General features: G+C 39.6%; 1 protein-coding gene across 6 annotated transcripts in view; it reads right to left on the reverse strand.

Moving 5' to 3' along the window:
- LOC107717431 (protein capicua homolog) overlaps positions 1-22225 on the reverse strand; it is a 56021-nt gene that overhangs the window by 17386 nt on the left and 16410 nt on the right. For 4 of the 6 annotated variants that reach the window (XM_016524174.1, XM_016524175.1, XM_016524171.1 and 1 more), the window contains exons 4-15: positions 13475-13624; positions 13020-13176; positions 11956-12064; positions 11415-11597; positions 11184-11316; positions 7653-7840; positions 7446-7578; positions 7196-7293; positions 3654-4512; positions 1515-1669; positions 1244-1404; positions 872-1053 (exon numbers count right to left, since the gene is read on the reverse strand). In XM_016524174.1, coding sequence (XP_016379660.1) covers positions 872-1053; positions 1244-1404; positions 1515-1669; positions 3654-4512; positions 7196-7293; positions 7446-7578; positions 7653-7840; positions 11184-11316; positions 11415-11597; positions 11956-12064; positions 13020-13176; positions 13475-13624 — 2508 coding nt within the window. The remainder of the gene's footprint in view (positions 1-871; positions 1054-1243; positions 1405-1514; positions 1670-3653; positions 4513-7195; positions 7294-7445; positions 7579-7652; positions 7841-11183; positions 11317-11414; positions 11598-11955; positions 12065-13019; positions 13177-13474; positions 13625-22225) is intronic. The other 2 variants (XM_016524177.1, XM_016524176.1) reach the window with 2 other exon arrangements.

The following is a 22225-nucleotide window of genomic DNA, read 5'->3' on the forward strand; positions in this document are numbered from 1 at the left end:
GCCAGCCAATGAGATTGTCGTTTGCGCATTAGTTCCGCCTACTACAGGAAAACCCGGCAGTTCTTAAAAGCTGAAAAATTCCAAAGGAACTCCGTTATTTTGATAGGAAAATACAACAAAGTATCTTTTACATGTAGCGCGTCAATTCTTCATGTTATGCAAGATCTCGCTCTGTCTTTCTTTGCATGTGAGAAAAAAGCAAAGCGACGGCGAGTCATGCGCCTTCACACTAGAGTTGACGGTACGTCAAATACAGGTGCGCTGCGCATCCATTGAGATGAACTGAAAAATAGCACAGATCTCTTGACGGAGAGTGAAACTCTGAAGCGCTCAGTCAGTGTGTTCGGCAAGTAAAAATATAACTGTGCTAAACTTATACTTAGCCTCCAACTCACACACTGGTGAGTAAAATCTGAGAATTTATTAGCCAGTGGCTAATATTAGACATCATTTAGTCGCCCAGAAGATTTAGTCGCATATGTGAGTGATTTCCTCGCAATGTAGAGGGTTGCAGCGTGTTCATAGAGCGAAATGAGTTCTCTTTCGCTGCTGATTGCATTTCAACAGCTTAAAAACGCAATGCTTAAAAACACGTGCAAATGATAAGTTTTCGTGACCACATAGCACAGCAACGTCACATGAGCCTGTAACCACGATAGAGATGATAGTCCAAAATCTCTACCGGTTGAAAAATTTCTACCGCTTCAGCGTGTCTACCGGTATATTGCCCAACCCTTATTTTTAATTATTTTTTTTTTCTTTTAAATCACAAAAGAATATATAAACAAATTATATTAAATTTTTTAAATCAACTGACTGCCCTAAAATTTTTAAAGATGTATTAAATTATATTAATTATGAGTCCACTGACCTGCAATCAGTGGCTGCACCAAAGTCTGTCCCGGATGAGCGATCGCTGCAAAGGTCGCCAAGGGTGATGGAACATAAGCAGATCCAGGTGTTGCTGAAGCTGTCTGAGAGGAGGAGCCTGTTGTCGTAGGAACTAATGGCACAGGAGAAGGAACCCCAGGAGTGGACTGTACATAAGTGATTCTGTGAGAGAAAAGTGATATTTACAGAAACCAGATTAGACAGCTTTTACAAAGAGAGCAGCCATGAAAGGTTATTCTCTAGTGCTGCAGCACTTCAGGAGTGTAGGAGTTGTTAAAATAAGAGTGGGGGAGATGATTGTGCGTGTGCGGCTAGGTGAGTATTAGTAGGCCTGTGAAAGAGTGCGTTATACCTTGTAGGTGGGGGCGGTAGCAGCACAGTCTGAGACGGGGTAGAGCCTTGGGCGACCACTGTAGCTGTTCCCATAGTAACAGAAAACGGGCTCCCAGGTTGCACTGGTCTCGTAGAGGGAAGCTGTGACTGGACGACAGGCATCGGAGCAATCTGAATAATCTAGAAAGGAAACAGGAAGACATGCTAATCAAAAAAGATCACAAATTATAATTATCTCGACAAATTACCCCATTGGTTATTCAGTATCAATTTGTTATTTAAGCATTTACCATTTGAGATCTCACCTTGCTTCCTGCTTGTCCTCCATTCTGTACAGGAAGAGGAGGGGCTACCAAGGGAAACTGCTGAGAGGGGGCAGGAGCAGCCCTCACTGTTGCCATGGGAACCAGCATCTTGCCCTGCAAGACTGGTGACTGTGTTTGCACTGCAGGAGAAAAAAAAAAAAAGAAAGAACAAAGTGTTTAAAATAATTGGGTCTTGCACAGACTGTCTTATCTGGCACAGGACAAAACTATGGAGAACAGCACCTGAACATGATGATGGCTCTGAGCCACAATACAATGAAAAAGACAATCAGCACTTTCACACATACAGGCTTTTACGGAAATTAACAGCATTTTTCTGTTTGGAGATCATGTGTTAAGAGCCTCAGCAATTTCCTGGGCACTGGTGAAGTTCCATTTTGGTGCTATGTGTGAACAAAGCCACGTGCTGTCAAAAATCCTGTCTAGACCAGACAAAAGTGGTGCATCGAAAAAAAATCACTAGGATTATAATTCATATGCATATAAAGTGAATAAAGCTGTCTACACTGAAAGTGTGAACTGTGGTTTGTCCATTATGCCTATGTGATATAGCGTTTCTATTTCTGACACACTGCAGTGTTACTCCAGCCACTTAAAACTCCCCATCGGTCTCAAATAAAACGATTTTAGCTGTCAAATTAAGCCCAAAGTATACTGCGTTTTTTTATGCATGTTAGGTTAAGGACAGCAGATTCCAAAAATGAAGTACTTGTAATCCGATTAAATCACATTTTAAAATACTCGTAATCATAATTCTCACAATTTCCACATGAAATTCTTCTAAAATAGCCTACCACATACATACACTCATAAAGTCTTCCAGTTTTGTAGACATTCACAAAAAGACCAGTCATTAGTCCGATTGCTGCACAGCATTTGAGCACTTGATTTACAAAAATCATTTTCAGGGTTAAGAAGTGATTTAACATTGCATCAATACTGATGAAAATCATTTTTATTTGAATTAATCACTCAATTAATTCAAACACATTAAAAGACCCAAATTCAGGTTATTTCTTATTTACATGTAATGCATTCCCAAACTAATATATTTACTTGAAGTACCCCTAAGATTTTAAAATAAATATCTTATTAAAGTGCCCCTATTATGCCATTTTTAAGGTTCCTAATATTGTTTTGGGAGTCTCCTACAATAGGATTACATGCATGCAAGGTCAAAAAACGCTTTCGTTTTCTCAAAATATGCCTTTAATATCACCTAATTCTCCAGCGATTATCAAAACGATTCGTTCAAAGCAGTTCTAAGATTCAGTCTCTCTAAAACCCTCCTTTCTGTGAGCCTACTCTGCTCTGATTGGTCAGATGGCCCAGTCTGTTGTGATTGGTCTACCGCATACAGCGCGTGTCGGAAATGATACGCCCATTGCCATAGTTTCGTATTTTGAATGCTCGATAGAAAATATAAACATCTATTATTTATCATACTTGTGATTCAGTGGAGCCAGCTGGTCCAAATAAACAGCGTACTGAGCAATCTTTCAAGAACAAGCATTTAGTGAATCCCGCGTTGAACTCCCCAAGATTTATTTTTTTTAACTCCCACAGATTAGAGAAGCAGTCGTCAGTAAAATGACGTGTTTGTGGGAGGAGTCAAGTTGTTCGCTGCCGGCCAACGTAGAACATAGGCGGGAATTATGCAAATGTGTTACCCCCTGACGTGTAGCCATCACGGAAGTGAGAATCGAATTACTAACGACTCGTTTAGGCTGTAGAGAGTCGATTCTTTATTTTGGGAGACAATAACTTTATTTATCGTGCACTTTCAGCTTTACAACTTTGCTGATCGTTTACATTCACATAGAGCTACATTACACACTGCATGTAAGGCAATATTGGAAATGGCATAATAGGGGCACTTTAATTAAGTACCACATTTGTTCAATCTAAGCAAAATACATTGCAAAGATTTATTGGCTTTTTTATGCTGATGTAATCTGGCAATTTTATTGCAATGTAACAGGTATTGTGTGAAAGTGGCTACTGTTTTCAAAAGGAAAAGTATTAATATGATGACACATATTGCAATAAGTTTATTATTCTCTAATATCTCTTAGTGTGTTATTAAACCGTATGTATCCTCACCTCTGGCTCCTGGACTAACTACACCCACAGCAGGACTGGAGATGTATCCCGACTGCTTCCCGTTGGCCAACAAGGCGTGAGTGGGCAGAGCTGTAGGTAGGGTGAAGATACTGGTTGGCTGACTGGCCTGCTGAGGGGAGGGGCTCTTGGAATTGTTGGTAGAGAGGGTAGGGAGAATGTACTGGACCTGTGTTATGGGTTTTTGACCTGATGAGGGCGTTATTGAGGCAGAAGAGAGAATGTGCGACTGCAGAACGGGCAGAGGAAGTGGACCGTTACTATGAATAAGCGGGGCCGATGCTGTGGAGGCTGGGTTTTGTGGAGGAGGTGGTGTGACAAGCTGTACGGCGGGCGGGGCTTGGAATGTGCCTCCCAAAACTAGATTGGTCACCAGTCCCCCTTGAGCTACTGATGCACTAACAGGATTGGGCGATGATGAGGAATAGTACCCACCCCCTCCAGCTGAAGATGTTGCTGGGTTTCCTGTGGTTCCAGGTCCAATGAGAAGCTGCGTCTGTGGTGGAGCGGGTTTCCAGTCATGTGGGGACCTACTGGCGATCGGCACCGGCGTGCTGACCACAGGTCGCACCACGTTAGTGACAACAGTGGACGCCACTCTCACCGCTCCTAGCACTGATGACACTCCCCCGGCAGAACTGACCAGGATGGACTGACCCGCAGAGGGCTGGGACACTGCTCCTTCACCTTCCCTTCTTTCTCCATCACCTCCCTCCACTGCTCGCTTTCTCTTTGAGGAAGCATCGCTAAAGCGTCTGGAGGTGGGGTAGGAGGAGAGAGACACGCTCCGACCGTGACCAGGGCCATAAGACGAGGAGCAAATCACGGGAGCAAAAACTCTCTGATGCAAGTGATAAAGCAGCAGAGAAAAGAGGATAACATAAATTAGCCAAAGACAGCAAGCATATGTAATGACACATATCCTTTACCAGTTAATAGAAATACTGTGCAATAGCCTTCTGTAAACTGCATTAATAATTAACCTAGGAAAATGCTTTAGGACCACAAGCAATTTTCTAGTTCTACAGGGAGAAAAGTGTTCTACATTTCACCGTTTTGTGGGACTATATTCATCAAGGCACAGTTCACCAAAAAATTGTCATCATTTACTCACCCCAATGTCATTAAAGATGCCTGTTCACACCCAGATGAATGTTTGTTGCAAAAAATCAGTGCGACAAACATTTAAATTTGAACAAATGGTTGTTAATGCGTCTGTTCAGACCAATATGGACATTGGTATTCAGTCAATGCAGTGGTTTCTCTCACACTGGAACAAACACTGGTCAACGATGAATTTGTTTGATAAACACCATAGCGAATCCTAAAATCGCTATTTGAAGCATTGTTTGAAGCCACGTACAACCCCAATTCCAGAGAAGTTGGGACATTTTGTAAAATGCAATAAAATCATGAATCTGTCATTTGTTTTAAAGGGGTCATATGATGCTGCTAAAAAGAACATTATTTTGTGTATTTGGTGTAATGAAATGTGTTTATGCGGTTTAAAGTTTAAAAAAAACATTATTTTCCACATACTGTACATTATTGTTTCTCCTCTATGCCCCGCCTTTTTGAAACGCGTCGATTTTTACAAAACTAATCGGTCTGAAAAAGCGATGTGTGCTCTGATTGGCCAGCTATCCAGTGCCTTTTTTACTATCTGAGATGAGCTCTGGCCCAAAGAACCCGGCAGCATCGCTGCATAGAATTGATGTATAGCTTTCTCCTAGAGTAACAGATATTCAAGTTGCATTTCTTGATGCAGCAGCAGACTGTGGTAAATGATAGTGGTTTTCTGAAGTACTCCTGAGCCCGTGTGGCTATATTTAACACCGCAGCATGACGGTTTCTTATGCAATGCCATCTGAGGGCTCAAAGGTCAAGCACATTCAACTGAGGTTTCCTGCCTTGCCCTACATATACTGTGATTTCTCTGGATTCCCTGACTCTTTTCACAATATTATGTATGGTACTTGGTGAAAGACCTAAATTCTTTGCAATTTTGCATTGCGAAATGTGATTTTTGATTTGTTTGACATTTCTCTCGTGAAATTTGTCACAAAGTGATAAGCCATGATCCAGCTTTGCTTGCAAAGACTGAGATGCTCCTTTTATACCCAAACATGATACCTTGACCTATTACCAATTCATCTGTGTGGCGAGGGGGGCGTGGTTCAGCGGGGTCTGCAACGGGAAAGAAAGGCAGGAGACGAGCGGTGCGTAAGTAGGTCAAGTGCAAATGATAAACACCTGTGTCTCGTTTCAGTAATTGGTGTGGAGAGACCGGATAAAAGACAACAGTATCGGGAAACAAAGGGAGAGAGGACCAGGCCTGGATTTTATTTTGTGTTTTGTGTGCGGCTGCCACTTTACTTTCATTTTGTGTTTGTTTATTTTATTAAAATCTTAAATGTCCGCCGGTTCCCGCCTCCTTCTTCCCGTGACTACGAACTTTGTTACAATCTGCTTTCTGTGAACTGTTTCAAAACAGTTTAACGTGGATATTCTATAACCTTTTCACTTTTATTTTGCCTCTGTCACAAATTGTTGGACTGTGTTGCAGCTGTCAAAAACAAAATATTTTCATATTTACAAAATAAATTTACGCTGGTCAGTGAAAACTTTAGAAATATTTTCTTTGTACTGTTGTCAATTAAATAAAAGTTAAAGAGAATGAACAAATCACACATTCTTGATTTTATTGCATTTTACAAAATGTCCCAACTTCTCTGGAATTGGGGTTGTAAAAACCTATTGTCAGAGAGTGAATTTGCATTTACATTTAGCCCCATCTGCCATTTTATACACATTTACACACTGGACTGAACAGACGAATAACATGAAAATCAGACTCGTTTGTGTTGGTGTGAACAGGACTTTAGTAGGAATACTTCTCGTTTCCATACACACTCGTGGATAGTGATGTATATTGCCAAACTCCAAAAAGGAAAATACGTAGGCTATATGACTTGTTCTTTATACTCAGTCTTTTGTAGCCATACAATATATTTGTGTAAGGAGCAGACTGTAATTTCAGTCATTGTTTACAGATACTGAACTCTGAGAGCCGCAGCTCCCAAATCTCATTTTTAGTATGTTCAAACACAGCAATCAAGTTAACTTATTTTCATTTAAAATGCAAGAACTAATGGCATTTGGCACCAATAACGTCAAACCTGGTGTGACACGTCCAAAGGTGCCATTTTTTAATTGATCTTGAGCGAGAATGAGATTTGAGAGCTTCAGCAGAATAAGCGTCTATCAGTAAATAACATCCTACATTAGCACGTTACATTAAGTAAATGTAGGCTTAAATGTAGAACAAATGTCATCCTCCACTTTCACTATATGATAAAGCAGAATTTCTCTAATATTTAGTCTTCTGTGGTTCTCAGAGCAACATGAGGCTGAGTAAATGATGACAAAATTTTCATTTTCGAGTGAGTTATTCCTTTAAACATTATATTTTTGTACAGATCAACACAGACAGGCTAACAGATGTCAAATATGCGAGATGATACCTTGCGTTCTCCTTCATCTCCAGATCCATTTTCACTATCACTGTCTGTCACCCTCTCCTTACACTTCAGGTCAATGGAGCTGCCTGGATATGAGTCATCTGAATAAGACATGACACACAATAATGACTAACACAATTGCTAATAAATACAAAAGTCTTGATGACAGAAATTACATCAGCACTTACTAAATTCTTTTTGGAAAACTCTTATCAATACAAGGCCCAGTCTTAAATGATGAAGTCTGACTCACCAATGACATCATCATCCCCCTCTTCTTCACAGATGACCATACGCTCTTCGTCGCTTGTCATGTCCTCACTTACCCCCCTCTGTGTCTGAGAGAGAGCACCCCGCCCTGCAACCTGACCACCATCACCACACATCTAAAAATACAGGAAGAGTTCGTTGAGCACGAATCTCTGAAAATGTGTCACTTGCACAAGTGTGCATGTAATACCTGTGCGAGCTCAGCGAGTGCCTGTGGATTGCCTCTCTCACTCCTCTCCAGATTGTGCATGGCGCTCTGAGAGAAGGCACGAGGACGAGTCAATTGACCATGTCTCTCACCTCCAACTCGCTCTGACACACTCACCATCCCAGGCCCCACACCTTTGAGCTCCATTCCCATTGACACAGATGGAGGTTCTGAATTACATACGAAATAGAACAATTTGATGTTATTTTGTGCATTCACAATGGAAAAACTAACCAACAGGCCACAACAAGAGTGCAACAGTCCACTTTTTCTGTAGCCTTGGTTATTGAAGTATTTTCCTCATTCATTTTTACCCCAGAGGTTAAAAAATGTCTTTGTGAAAGCCAAACCAAACCAACCATCTACAAGGTGAATCACAACATTCACACTTTTATTTAAAGCAAAAAGTATTTGAATATTGGGCAAAAAGCTGCAAACTGATGGCTTCAATAAAAGCATATATATTATTGACTAACAACCTCATAAAGTTCTGTCTTTAAGTTATTGTTTAAAAACAATTTCCTTTATAGAAATGAAATGAATGAATGGGATTTTTACTTCTGAAACCCGACTACTGCATGCTATAAGGATGTGTGAGATAGAACTGTCACTTGTCATAACTGCCATTATATCTTACATTTCTTTATCACATTTATAAATTTTTACAGCTTTCACTAGGGCTGCATGATAAAGGTTAAGAATTTAATCATGATTATTTTGCTCAAAAATATGATCATGATTACTAAATCATTATTATTGAATATTGACTTTTTTTTTTACATTTCAACAGAATAATTGCACTTTCACATAAGCACAAATCATCAACTAACATGGTTTGCACACAGATTTAGTCACAGCAAACAGCGCAAACAACTGTGTGAAAGAAAACAGACTGTATTACTTTTTATTTTTGAGCAGAATATTTCTATAGAGATCACTAAACTCGAGCTTATATGTCATGTATGCCAGTGTTTTCAGCTTATCAGCAATTTTTCCGTAATGCAGAGAGAGTGTGTGCACATGGTTGCCAGGTTGGGAAGAACCACTGAGCAGAAAATGATTTCTGAAAAAAAGCTCTGACTGGGGGATTTAAGCTCTTGACATCTGGCAACCGCAAACATGAAAGCTTGTGGTGGAGGCCTGTTACCAATTCAAGATAACGCAAATGCCAAATTAAAATGAAATGTTTTTTTTTTAAGATAAATAACCAAAGACGATCACTCTTAAAGGGGTCATATGATGCTTTTTTAAAGATCATTATTTTGTGTATTTGGTGTAACAGAATATGTTGACATGCTTTAATGTTCAAAAAACACATTATTTTTCAAATACTGTACATATTGGTGAAGTGATTTATGTGTCGGTACTTTTTGAACAACATCAGCACATTTTAACAATACCGTGATAATACTGATAACCATGATAATTTTCCTTTAATCAGGATAAAACTGTATATTAAAAGCTAACATGAGCAGTAGCATTTACAAATAACAGAATATCTAAAAGTATGAGACAACAACAAACAAAAAACATAGGCCTACCATTAAAAGCCTCCTAAGTCACTAAGACCGAACCACATAATATCCTAAAATGGCTGTTGCCGGCAATCTGCCTTAGAATGTAAACATTTTAGAAACATTTGACGATAACGAGCTTTTAAAAAGATATATCGCCTTAATCGCGGGGGTATTATGACTGTTGTAGAACTTGTCGGGGGCAATTTTCCTTTGATTAGCCTATATCCTTGCTTTCATTAACCAGTTGGGCAAGAAGTAACAGCTCTTCCTGTGTCCAGTTTGGTTTTCTTTTACGTTTGCATGTCTTACTATCAGCCATGATTATTCCACTCTGTTAATTAAAAGGCTGTTTATATGCATATTCACTAATTGTTTACAAGAAGCATACATGTAAGAGGCTGACAATTAGCTGAAGGCCGAATACCTTAAGCGTGTGACAGAAATGTTACGCCCCTTACCATATTGTGATGCCGTGTCTCGGCGCGACGAGACAAAAACAATAAAGCCTATTATAAACTAGGCATTTGTTGCATCCAGAGAGGACATAATTACGTATTATAATTACTTATACTGTCTTTTTACGCGTTGCGCTGCATTGCGCCACGTAAACATAAAACCATGTCTGCATTTGTGACTTATCTATTCACGAACAGCTTATAACACTCTAAAGAGAAAGGAAAACTTGAAATCGCATAATATGACCCCTTTAAAAAAAAAAAAAAGTATCTAGCTGTCAGACTGCAAAAAAATCGAATGCGACTTTCATGTGCATCTCGTCAGTAAAGCCACTCCTGTGATTAGTAGTAAATCTCCAGCACATGCTTTCAGATGGAGCGCATTTACTACACAGAGCCGTAGTTCACTGACAAGCTACACAAAATCACGTTCATAATCGGCAATGAATCGCCTGCGATTTTGAACGCGATTTTGCGTAGCTTGTCAGTCGAACTTGCGAAGTCTGAACTACTGAGGATGCAAGTCCGAAATTTGCGTACTTGGCATTGAGAAACGCGCGCAAACCTACGTCACCAGACTATTTGCCTAATCTTCTCAGTACTTTAGACCGCGATGGAAACGCAGACAGCAACAGGTCTGGAGGAAAAAAAGTTCCTGGGACAAATTGTTACAGGTAATTTCGGTGGAAAAGCAGCTATGGACTATTTTAATTATGTCCTTACTACCTTTCTGGGCCTTGAACGTAGTATAGAGGGTCAGAAAGCTCTTGGACTTCATCACTAATATCTTAATTTGTGTTCAGAAGCTGAACAAAGGTCTTACGGATTTGGAACGACATGAGGGTAAGTAATTAACAACAGAATTTTAATTTTTGAGTGAACTAACCCTTTAAGAGAGCCAGAAAAACGGCGTTGTCCTGACTCAGTATCTGTGGTCAGATAAGATGTTGTCGGGTTATAAATCTCTCTCACCTCAGAAAAATGAATTTCCTTCTCCTGTCAGCTGTTACACTGTGCTTGTTGCACGCATTCTTCAATTGCATGCATACTAATGCGGTGACGCACGCTGTATATCACTTCATTATAAATACAGCTCAAAAGAAAGTATGAGTGTGCATCATTGTAGTTATGTTGGTAAATTATGAAATTACCAATAAATCACGTAACTGGAAAATGTCTTACATTTTTTAGGAATTGGGTTAAGAGAAGACAAGGTCTGGTCTTCAAAAATCTTGAAAAAGGGGGGTTGTCTAATCATCAGGTTCGTCTTATATTCAGAAAAATACAGTAGTAGTTATCTTCATAAAGAAAATCTTACTGATGCAAAAAATCACCAGCTGAAAAAAAACCTTGTTGTTGAACCCTGAAGCAAAATCCTTTCAGATATTAAGAAGACTGATAAAATATTGAACCAATTAGATAACAATTACTTTAAAAAATGTGCATAAATTGTGAAACTATAATCCATGCACATGACACCATATAATCCATCCATAACACTGCCCACAGTGACAATCTGCACTTCTTGTCCTGTTCCACACCTGTGGTTTCTGACATGCTCCTCTCGCGGATGTCTTTGCCCCCTGGAACACCACGTCCCTCGCTGCTGGATTTCTTTCTGTCCTTATTACACCATTTCCAGTCAGGATGTGCCTTAAAGTGTGCCTCCTTCACCTGTAAATGAGTGACAAAGACATTTACGGGGGCTGGAAAGACTTAATGGGGTTATTCAGGTGTCTAAACATGAATATCTGCAAGACAGTTCCAGTAACCTGAAATGCGAGGTCGTGGTATTTCTGCTTCTCTTTGGGTCCCAAAGCATACCACCACTCTCCAAGTATCTTGCTGACAGTGCGGTTGTCCTGGTTTGGGTGTCTCTGATGAACCAGTGCACGATGCCGCTTGCTGAAGATCATAAACGCATTCATGGGCCTCCGGATGTGGTCTTTCTCCCTCTGTAAAGTGAAAGGGTAATAAGGAATGCGTATATGAGTCTGTGTGAAAGAATGAGGCTTTCACACAAGGATACACTACCATTCAAAAATTCAGGTCAGTATGATTTTTGTAAAAAGAAATGAACACATTTACTCAGCAAGGACGCATTAAATTGATTGAAAGTGGCAGTTAAGGACTTATTTAACAAATTTTATTTTAAATAAATGTCCTTTCTATTTATCATCTTGAAAAAAAGGCATTTTAAAAAAGCATTAGGAGCGCATTCACAACATTAATAATAAAACATGTTAATCATAAGATACTTCATTCAAAAACTTTAAAAATCTTATTAAGAAGTATACATGTGTAAATGTGTACCTTTCCAGGACTGGTTTTGTCATCTTTGGGCAGTGCACTGAGGGACTGAGATCTACGTTTTCCAGGAGATGCAGAAATTGGCGGATCAGGAAGAACACCTGGGAAAAACCTGCACACAAAAATGGCAGTTAATATGAAATAATGAGAAGAATCAATAAGGATCCAGCGGCATACATTGATTATCCCGATCTACTGCTACTAAACACGCACAACAATCTCTCTTTCTTGCTTACAACAAGGAACATTATTTCTCACACTTCAAACATCAATACAAAGAAAGCTTTTGATCACAGCTGCCTATTTTTAACAAGTGTGAGGACAACACGCCATCATTATCAGAGTTATCTTATTAATTGCAGAGACATTAAGATGATGTATTACTACTTGCATACACATGAGTTTGAAGATGGATTTGTCTATTATACATGCACTTTGGTATTTAACTAATAATTATTACACAGTCACGACCGTATAGCTACTGTGGCCCAAAACAGGCTCAAAAGATCCACCAATTTCACTCTTGCAACCCTCAGGGCTCTGCACTGTGCCGTGAAAATACAGCAGAATGCACCGAGCCAATTACTGAAAACTGCAATGCACTGTGTCGATGAGCTACGGCTTTGCAGCCCACCACCAAAACAGAAAGCACAGAGCTTCAACACGTCTATAATATTCAGTGTACAATATTAAAGGGATGGATGCTTCGCAAATGTCAATAACACCTTAATGCGAAGATAATACAATAAGCTTAATGGATAAAGCACATTTAGCAGGAACTGTACTAGATGACTTGATGATTATAAAGCGAGCAGAATTTTATATGTGATTCATAAGGGAGAGGGAAAAACAAGTGAGAGAAGTGTATTCAGATGACAGTTCATTAATGTAAACTGCCTCTGGTTTTCTGCTGTCATTCATATACAGACACAGGAGAAAGAGGAATGCTTTTGTTCTCTCTTTCTTTGTGGTGCCATTATGCAGCTCTTTCCACACACAGGAACAGCAGCAACAAAACATATTCAAACAGAATGACGCATCTCACACACACACACTAGACCACTCACAGATCATCCACGTCACTTTCTGTTTCACTGTCAGGTCTCTCTCGCTCCGCATCTTTCTCTCTCTCTGGGGGCAGTTCAACGGCGGAGGGAGTGGGGCGTGAGGAAGGGTTAGGTGCTCCCTCTACAATCTCCTTCAGCACTGACCCGCTCTGAGACTCTTAAAGTGAAAAACGGGTTATTCATTACAGCATCTTTAATGAATCCCTCCAATCTGGCAACCTCTGAAGTCAATCGTTGCACTGGGTAATGGCTAAATTACAGCAGCTAGAATTACAGAGAGTCACCGCAGATGTGACAGGAGAGGCCAAATACATAACAGCGTCCGGACTATCCCAGGAAACATGCTTCCAAATTTTTTTTATATCGACCATAATTATTTTTTATAATCTCTAAAGTTTGACAAACACATTTTAGCTCATTTTGGAATCAGACAATGGCTGTATGAACTAAATTACCTTTCTTCAGAGAAGCTGTCTGCGGATGACTGACAGTTTGTTGGCCCTCACCAGGTTGAGCCAATGGATCTGATTGGGTGGGTGCCAGGAAAGGGACCAATGAATGCCAAGGAAACACTGGAACCGATCTGGGCTCAACATTAGTCCACACTACAGGAGAAAATAAAAGAGCATTAATTCTAGCCAGTATTAACAGCAAGCAATAAACCATATCAACACCCAAATCACAGCCTGATGAGCCACATAAATAGCTGCATATGCACACAATAATATAATACCATTGGACAACTGTAACATACAGTTGTCTCAGTAATTATTTATGATTTTGATGATATTTACACATTTTAGTATCACTCTCTATGATAACAAAATAAATACTAAATGTACAAACGGCATCAAAATAGACAAAATGAGGGAGGGAGATCAAGGATAACAGACCAAAACATCTAACACCATTAACAGTAACATTATTTACGAAAGCTATGTGTTACTAAATTAAGCTGTCATAAATATTTGAATATTATAAGAGAAAACTCATGTTGCTGCAGCACAATATTGTTTCACATTACAAAAACAGATTCAAGAAGACAGACTGTCATGAATACAGTAAGTGCATGAACATATTGTTCCCAACTGATATTAAGCAGGCTGTATTTGGCGCCAAACAATCACTTCCAAAATAATATGATTGATGAACAGGCTGTTCATGCAGTTATTTTCTGCTGCAGTTAGAACTACACAGACACGATTTACAAATATTGTGTTTCAGCCGCAAAAGTCCTGCTACAAAGAAAAACAACATCAGACACGTTGAGTAATAATGACTGACCAAACATGCTGAGTCCTTGGCGAAGATACTGCGGGCTTTCCGATGAAAACATGGTTGAGTAAGAAGCTTGAAATTTTTTTTTTTTTTTTCAGAAAAACTTCACAAACATGTAATATTAAATAGAGGTACTTATTCAAACGTTCATCTGATATAATGTAAAACAAGTCCTTGCGATTAAAAATGAAATATCCACATGATGCTTTTCCCAGACAGGTGATGTTGAGTCCAGCGATGAAAATAAGCGGCCATAATCGATGCTGCCAGCATCCGTCTACTGGAGTTTCTTCATGTTGGTACCAAATGTTCTTGGTAATGACATGCCGTCGTTCAGTCACACTGATCTCTAGTTCTTGATCACGTCCTTCTGTATTCTCTGATTTATTGGCTCAGACACCGGATCATAATGTAGTAAAATGATGACAGCGTGTTATCTGGTAGCGCACAGATGAGAGTAAAGCGCCGTTCCACCTCCAGGAACGCGCGGATTATAACAAATGGCGATCTTGGCGTTAAAACACTGTCGTGAACACAGTTACGAGTATACACACTGTTGAGGTTCGAAATGCGGAAACGGGTTTGGTTTTATTTGGATGATGTAGTTTATTTGTGGTCCTGTCTGCCCCCCTGTTTGAGCTTGTTTACGTTGACGGATAGCTGCGGGGATGAAGGGGTTAAGTAGGCCTCTCGGTCATCCTCGGGCTCGAGTAGTGCAACAGTCCGCGACCTGAGCTCACCCTGAGCCCAGGGGGATTTACATGTACAATATCACGATTAATAACTAGTTTGACAATAAAAAGTATTAAATACTGTTATAAAAATAAAAGAACACCGCAGGCATCAAATAAGCAGTGCCTAAAACGTGGAAACGGTTGTCTCCGTAAATCGTCGTGAAAATGGGAAGCCCAAATCTGCCAGATTAGCAGGTTAGCATGATCATGGTGCTACTACACCCGCAGTAGGAGTGTAATTTATTCTTTAGGTTGCGACTCACAACGGAAGCGATCTTCTATTAAAAAGATTAACCAAATGCAATATCCATCCGGCAGGGAAATGATACGTATCAAATGCTTAATAATAAAAGGCCACATGTAATACACATCTGTCTTTTCACGTGGTCACTATTATTCTCTCTGCTTGTCAGTGCAGAGCCACATCCTGTTTCACATCTGATCTAAATTCATCAGTTTGGCCTCAATCTCTGATTGAAAAACGCATAATTACACCCTGCCCAGTACACAAGCAGAAACCGGACTCATTCTGTACTGCCACTTTGGTCTAGGGGCTGCATTTGGGAGATCCGGACCTGGTTTTAGCAGCACAGTTCCAGATGAGTCCGTCCCCTCGGGAACGCCCCTGGTCTCGCATCCGCACCGCCGGGCGCTACAACACAACCTGTCCTCATGTCACGGAGCAAAACTGTAGCACTACACGGAAAACACCTAGAATTTAAAAAGGGGAAGAAACGACAGTCTAGCAGAGAGAAACCACCAAAGCCAGTGGTCTCGAGTAAAAAGACAGATAAAGACAACTGGTTTCAATAGGCAAACAACACCTGTGCAGTGTTCCAGTCCAACAATCATTAGTTACACTGTAGTAGCGCTGTAGATGTTCGTTGTAATTACGCGAAGTCATTTATAATTACGCAAGTGAAACAGAAAAATCGAACAAGTCCCCGTGTCATTGAAATGCTCTGTATTTTGCTATACATACTACTTTACCACACACAACTCTACTTTTAACTAGATCCAGTATAATAGCAGCATCTCATATTATGTCAAAGAAAATGAAACCCCTGTAGATTGTACAACCGCACGCTGATTATCCTCTATCCCTAAACGCAGAAAGTATCGTTTTGTCTTGCTAGCCTTTTATCGCCTTGCCTTTGGAGGGTTTGTTTTGATCTCGTTCGGGCTTAAAAACGACGCACGTTTCGCTTAAACTGGATTCTAGTTGCAGCGACTTCTCGTTTTAGATGCCTGCTCCGACACCCCCTCCCTCGCACACACCCCAGCCCCAAAGAGTCTCATCCAAAAGGCTAATCGTGCAGTAAACTCCTCGCCTTCGGCTCTGACACAATCGCCAAACTAGTAAGAAATCCACTAAGAGATGACGGTCAAACTCCGCCGTGCCCTAACCCGCTACGGGCAACGGCGGGGAAATACAAAACAGAGAAGAAAAGATGGACCGAGATGATCCGGCGCAGTGCTGTTGTGATGAAATGACGGGTCTGAAGTGTAATAACAGCCCCTAAAGTCCAGTGCGGTTCTCCTGCAGCAGGGTCACTTTCCGATCCGCGGCGGATGATTACGCGCTCCTCTCCGCTCGCTCTGTGGGTGTTCGTAGTAAAGAAGTCGTTGTCTCATAACATCATTCAATTGGCCACTACTCTTCCCTCGATTTCGCTCTGCTCTCGCTTCGCAAACCCCTTCTTTCTTTCTTTCTCTTTCCCTCCCTCTTCCTCCTGTTGTATAGTAGGCTGCCCTCTTTCGCTCTATCAGCGTGTCAACCTCGCCCAGACCGTGACCCGCCTTTTACTCTTCGAATGCTTTCTCAGATTGGTCTACGACGCAACCTATCGTAAGACAATCCGACGCGATGATTGGTCGGAGCGTGCGTTGGAATGTCAGTCATATGCAAATCCGGATTTGGCTTTCTGCGTCTCACTGGCCGCGGCTAAAAAAACGAGCTAATAAATATTTAACACGCCACAGAATCTGGGGCATGACTTTACGTGGGCTCTCGTGATATTTGCTCCCACTGTGACGTTGAAGCTGCCGCTCTAATGGGCAAAGAAGCACAGCGTGTCATAACAGGTATCATATACATTGCGGGGTTTGGTTTATTGTGGGTAACATTAACGAATGTGTTATTCTCAGGACAGATTAGACTCAAAGGCATGTGACATAAATCCTCACATCAGCTGGATAAACGCTCTCCATTCAAAACAATAGTTAAAATGTAATGTGGCCATTTAAAAAAAAAAGAGGGCGCCATGAACACACACGTATTACACTTATGTAATAGTACTTTTAAAACAGGCGAATTTATATTTTATTTATTCACATGAAAGTTAATAAACAAATGAAAGCTTAATTTAAGTCATTATAATACATTGCATTTAAATTTGGCAGTAAAATAGCTTTTACTTTACAAAAATATACACTAATACAAGAAATAAGTAAACTTCTACTTCCTCACAAACTAAACCGCATCATCTGCAGTCAATGTGGCAAAATAAGACACACGCATTACCAACAAATGCAAATTGATCTCATTACCAGTGCAATAAACTCTACTGTAGCAATACACTACACACATTTTCCACACACAGTTTAAAACACTGTAGTAAGCATTATACAACAGTTAGTTCCAGTCCTCGAATCTGATTGGCTGAGCTGTGTTTCAAGAGTGATGTTTAGTGTAACAGTTTGTATCATTCTACTGGTTTCTGTTCATTGAGTTCAAGACCAGAAAGTGTTACAGACATGGTGTTTGGTGATGCACAAAGCTTGATGCTTTGGCTTCTTTTATATAAAGGAACTAAACTGACAGATTTTGTCTGAAATGTAAGTTGTTTGATATTAATTTATTGTTTATAGAACTGTTGTATAAAAGCAATTGTGCTGATGGACAGCTGTGATTACTTGCAGCTGATTCATCTCCATGCTGATATTCAGCACTACATTGCTCTTGTTTGTGTGAATTGAACACCTATACCACTTCTCTGGAGTGATAAGTAAGGGTAAGAGTATGGTTTTGGTATTTAATGCCTAGTGTCAAAAAAAAAAGAAGGAGAGAGATTTGTCACTGGGCAGAGTTTTTCTTGGAGACCATACAGCTGTACGTACGTCACAAACATTACGTAATAACATTACAGTTATAATCAAAAGCAAATTAAAAAAACGAAGAAAGGTGGAGAAATATTCTACACATAACATGTTTTTCCCCATTTTTTACTATTTGTTTAATGTTACTAACTTACTAAAGCGCAGCTAACTTTGTTTTGGTTGAGTGTAGTAATATAGGTCAGAGATTAAACTTGGTGACCACTGTTACTGCCATCGGGACACTGACCAGTGAATCGGTTGATAGTGATTATGTCACAGACAAAGGTGACTGTCCAAAACACTATTATCAGTGTAAACAACTCTCAGGCAGCATGACACGGACATGCTCACGGTGCCTATGAATGTCAGCGTGCCTGTGTGTAGGTTTAAGTGTGTGTGCTGAGTTCAGTGACTGGTTTGTTTGTATGGGGCAGAGGGGTATTGGCCTTGCGCCCAGTATCAGCCAGTCCCTTCACAAACAGTCACGCTACAATGAGAAAGATTTGTGTGAGAGAGAAAAACTGCAGAGAAACTGTAACCGTAAGTGCAGTAACATTTTCCACACAAACACAGTGGCCAAATAATATTACAACATAATATTATAATATTACCACATAATATTATCTGAGTAATACATTCCACGCTACGTTTATGCCTGAAGAGGATCCTAACATTACATATATACCAGTACCAAACAGAAAGACACTCAAGAGTGGGTGAAAAAAATTAGTGGTCGTGGAATGTTTGAGAAAAGAGAGGGAAAATGGGTGGGAAGGGGAAACTGTGCAAGTCAGGCGAATAAAAATAGAACAAGAGTCATTCTATGGAGAGGAGGGGAGGAGGGAGTTGTGAAAGTTGTGAAAACGGCCTCGCTCGCTGTATGTGGGAAGATGGTAATCGAACGACAGGAAAAGAGAGACAAAAAAAATCTATAAATAGAATAAGAACTGATGATAGAAAATTTGATTATGCAGGAACACATATTTACACACTCTGAACTGATGTACTGAAATCCATCCAAATCAAACTGAGGTAAGAATGGGATATCAAGAGACATTGCTCCTCTATATAACACAATGCCAGAGCAGTGGGAGGGGCTACTCACTCTCTCAGCCACTGAGCTTGCGCTGAGCTCCTGTCAACAGCCAATGAGGTGAAGCCGAGAGCCTTCAACTCAGATTATGATTATAGTAAACAACTTCTTAACTCTTTCCTGGCTGATTCCATTAAGAATGACACACGGGCAAAATATAATATCGCTCACTACTTTTAAATTTAGTAATATGGACACATCTAAATACATGAAAATGCCAGTAAAATATCTCAAATCAGCAATTAGTTGGCCATGGGCGACACTACTCGCATGCAGAGACTGGTAAAGCTCTGTATGTTTGAGGGTTAATAGTTAATAGAGCCCCATGCTCCAAAACCTTTCTGTTCCTTCTATCCAATCATTGTTTTTTACGTGATTAAAACACAATCTCAAAAAGCCCACTCCCTGTTTCCATGGCAACAGCTTTATGGGCATTGTTACTCATGCCACTTTTGGTGACCACTGACCATGGCACTATCTCCACACGCACACACTGCCCTTTTGTAAGATATTTATATCACTGCTGCCATCTGCCAGTACAAGCATTCCAGCTATTTTCCAAAGGACATATGGAGGGGGGAAAAGACATGAAAAATGCTGGCTAACCAAAAATCCATCATGTTGGATTAATGTCTGTTGATCCACGTTGATACACTCACTTATAACATTTTTACCACTGATAGGAAAGTCTAATAGACTGGGTGCAGGTCCATGAAATGCACCACGAATTTAAAAAAGGTAGTTATGAAACTCTATGCAGGTACACCTCTTTAAAGCCTGCAATGGCACACTCTTCTCACAAGGAGGCAGCACTGCCCTATGGAAAAAAACGAAGGCGATCACATCTTTGGCAGACAGAATTGAGTGAAGGAGAGATTACAGCTAGAGACAGGGGCTTTTATGTGAATGTATGTGCAAGAGACTTACGAGACTACATTTTTAGATCCTGTGATCTCCCTTGAGATATAACATAGAAATCAAACATTCGGCGAATACTAGCGTGAACTAAAATGTAGAATACAAGGAAAGAAGGCACAAAATATAGCAGTGAAAGAGTACTGTATAAAATGCTGTCTATCCATGCTGTAGTTTATATAAATGTATACATGTTTGTGTTCATGCAGAAACCTTCTAAAAAAAAGGGAATGGCTGGCATTCCCGGGAACACTCTATGATCAGAGAAACAGAGAGACTTCTGCACTGCACCAGAGACAGAGAAAGACAGAGAGCGAGAAACAGGTGAGGGAAAAACAGTAGAAAAATCTGACACAAATAAGTGGGTGAATGGAAAAAAATTAAGAGAATTAAATTGACATTATGAGTACAGCAATGATGAAAAGGGAGACACCGTTCTACCATATAAGTGCTAAACATTGCAGAGTTAGACTATACGACAGATGGCGACTCAGAACTCGGCACATAAATGGAAGAGATCATGTCCTATGCGCTATTGAGGCAGAGAACCATCAGAAACGCTGTATCAAATACGGACAAAATTATACTATAGCCCAAAATAAAAACACAGCCTGTAATACATGTAATTAAAGTGATGAGTTGAAGTTTGAGGAAGGTGCTGTATATATTTTGCAGAGAAATAAGCAGACACAGTCTATTTTATCAGTTTAAAATTTGCAGCAAAAAATGTAATGTTTAACTTCTTTTAGATTCAGTGTTGTAGTAGTTTTACAGTTTTTAGAAGAAGAAAAACATCAACAGAATACATGCATATTGTTAGTATTTGTGTCGGCTCTAGTGATTAGTACATCTGTGTTTGCAGAGAGTGTGGATTAAATGAAACAGAGAGTTTGGAATCATTGCCATAGTAAATGACTGCTGAAAACAGACTGCCAATTCTGCCGTTTAGTGATTCAGATACTTTGATATAAAGATATTTTCTCTCTGATATCTAAGTATTATTTTTAGTAAATAGTATATTTAAACAACTTTTCACTTGAGACTCACAATATATAGGAATTGTATTTCCTCTCTCTTAAAAAAAAGTTTAGTTGGCTCATTTTTTTATTTGTCAAAATTAGGTTATATCAAAGACTATAGAATGCCTTAAAGGGACTTTGGTTATATACATCATACTCATAATCACTATTCAAAAGTGATCCTTGAGTGCCCTCAAAACCAATCGTCTAAATTTATTTTTAGGTGTCCTTTAAGCTAACGTACAATAACAAAAATAACTGAAAATATGACCTGTTTATTTATGATGCTGTGACAGGTTGGTAAGCTGCATTATTGCAGTATTTTATCTAAAACAAATTGAAAATCATTATTTCAGTTTTGAAATAAATTAGCCAAAACAGTGTTGCACTTACACAATATATAACACACATATAACTGAGTAGGACAACATATATGGACCAATCATAGGTGTAATCCTAAACATCCACCTTCACTCAGTAAACACATCTGAAATAAGATCATAAACTTGCGCGCACACACACACACACACACACACACACACACACATACGTAAAGCTATCTAAATAGAAACATAGACTGTTGTTTTTACATACAGCTAGTTATAAATACTACAACCTAAACTTAACCCTAATCCTAACAGAAAACTTTCTGCATTTCTACATTAAAAAAAACTTTATAAACTTTACATTTATATGTATATCATCCCAAAAAGAAGTTTTAGATTTAGCTCACATCAAATTTGCCTCAAAACATAGTTGAGTAGGTACAAACACACACACACACACACACACACCCATTGTGTTTCCAGGTTTTATGGGGATATTCCATAACTGTACAAACTGTATTTTCTATCTCCGTATCCTAACCCTACCCCTCATACAAGACTTTCTGCATTTTTAGATTTTCAAAAAACTTCATTTTGTACGATTTATAAGCTGTTTTCCTCATGGGGACTAAAAAATGTCCTTGACTATCCTTGTGGGGACATTAGAACTTAGAGAATACCAGGAACACACACACACACACAGAGAGAGCAGATAACAAAAACTAAATTATATATATATATA

This window comes from Sinocyclocheilus rhinocerous, unplaced genomic scaffold, assembly GCF_001515625.1.
Source record: "Sinocyclocheilus rhinocerous isolate Xijiao unplaced genomic scaffold, SAMN03320098_v1.1 scaffold1622, whole genome shotgun sequence".
NCBI classification, from domain to species: Eukaryota; Metazoa; Chordata; class Actinopteri; order Cypriniformes; family Cyprinidae; genus Sinocyclocheilus; species Sinocyclocheilus rhinocerous.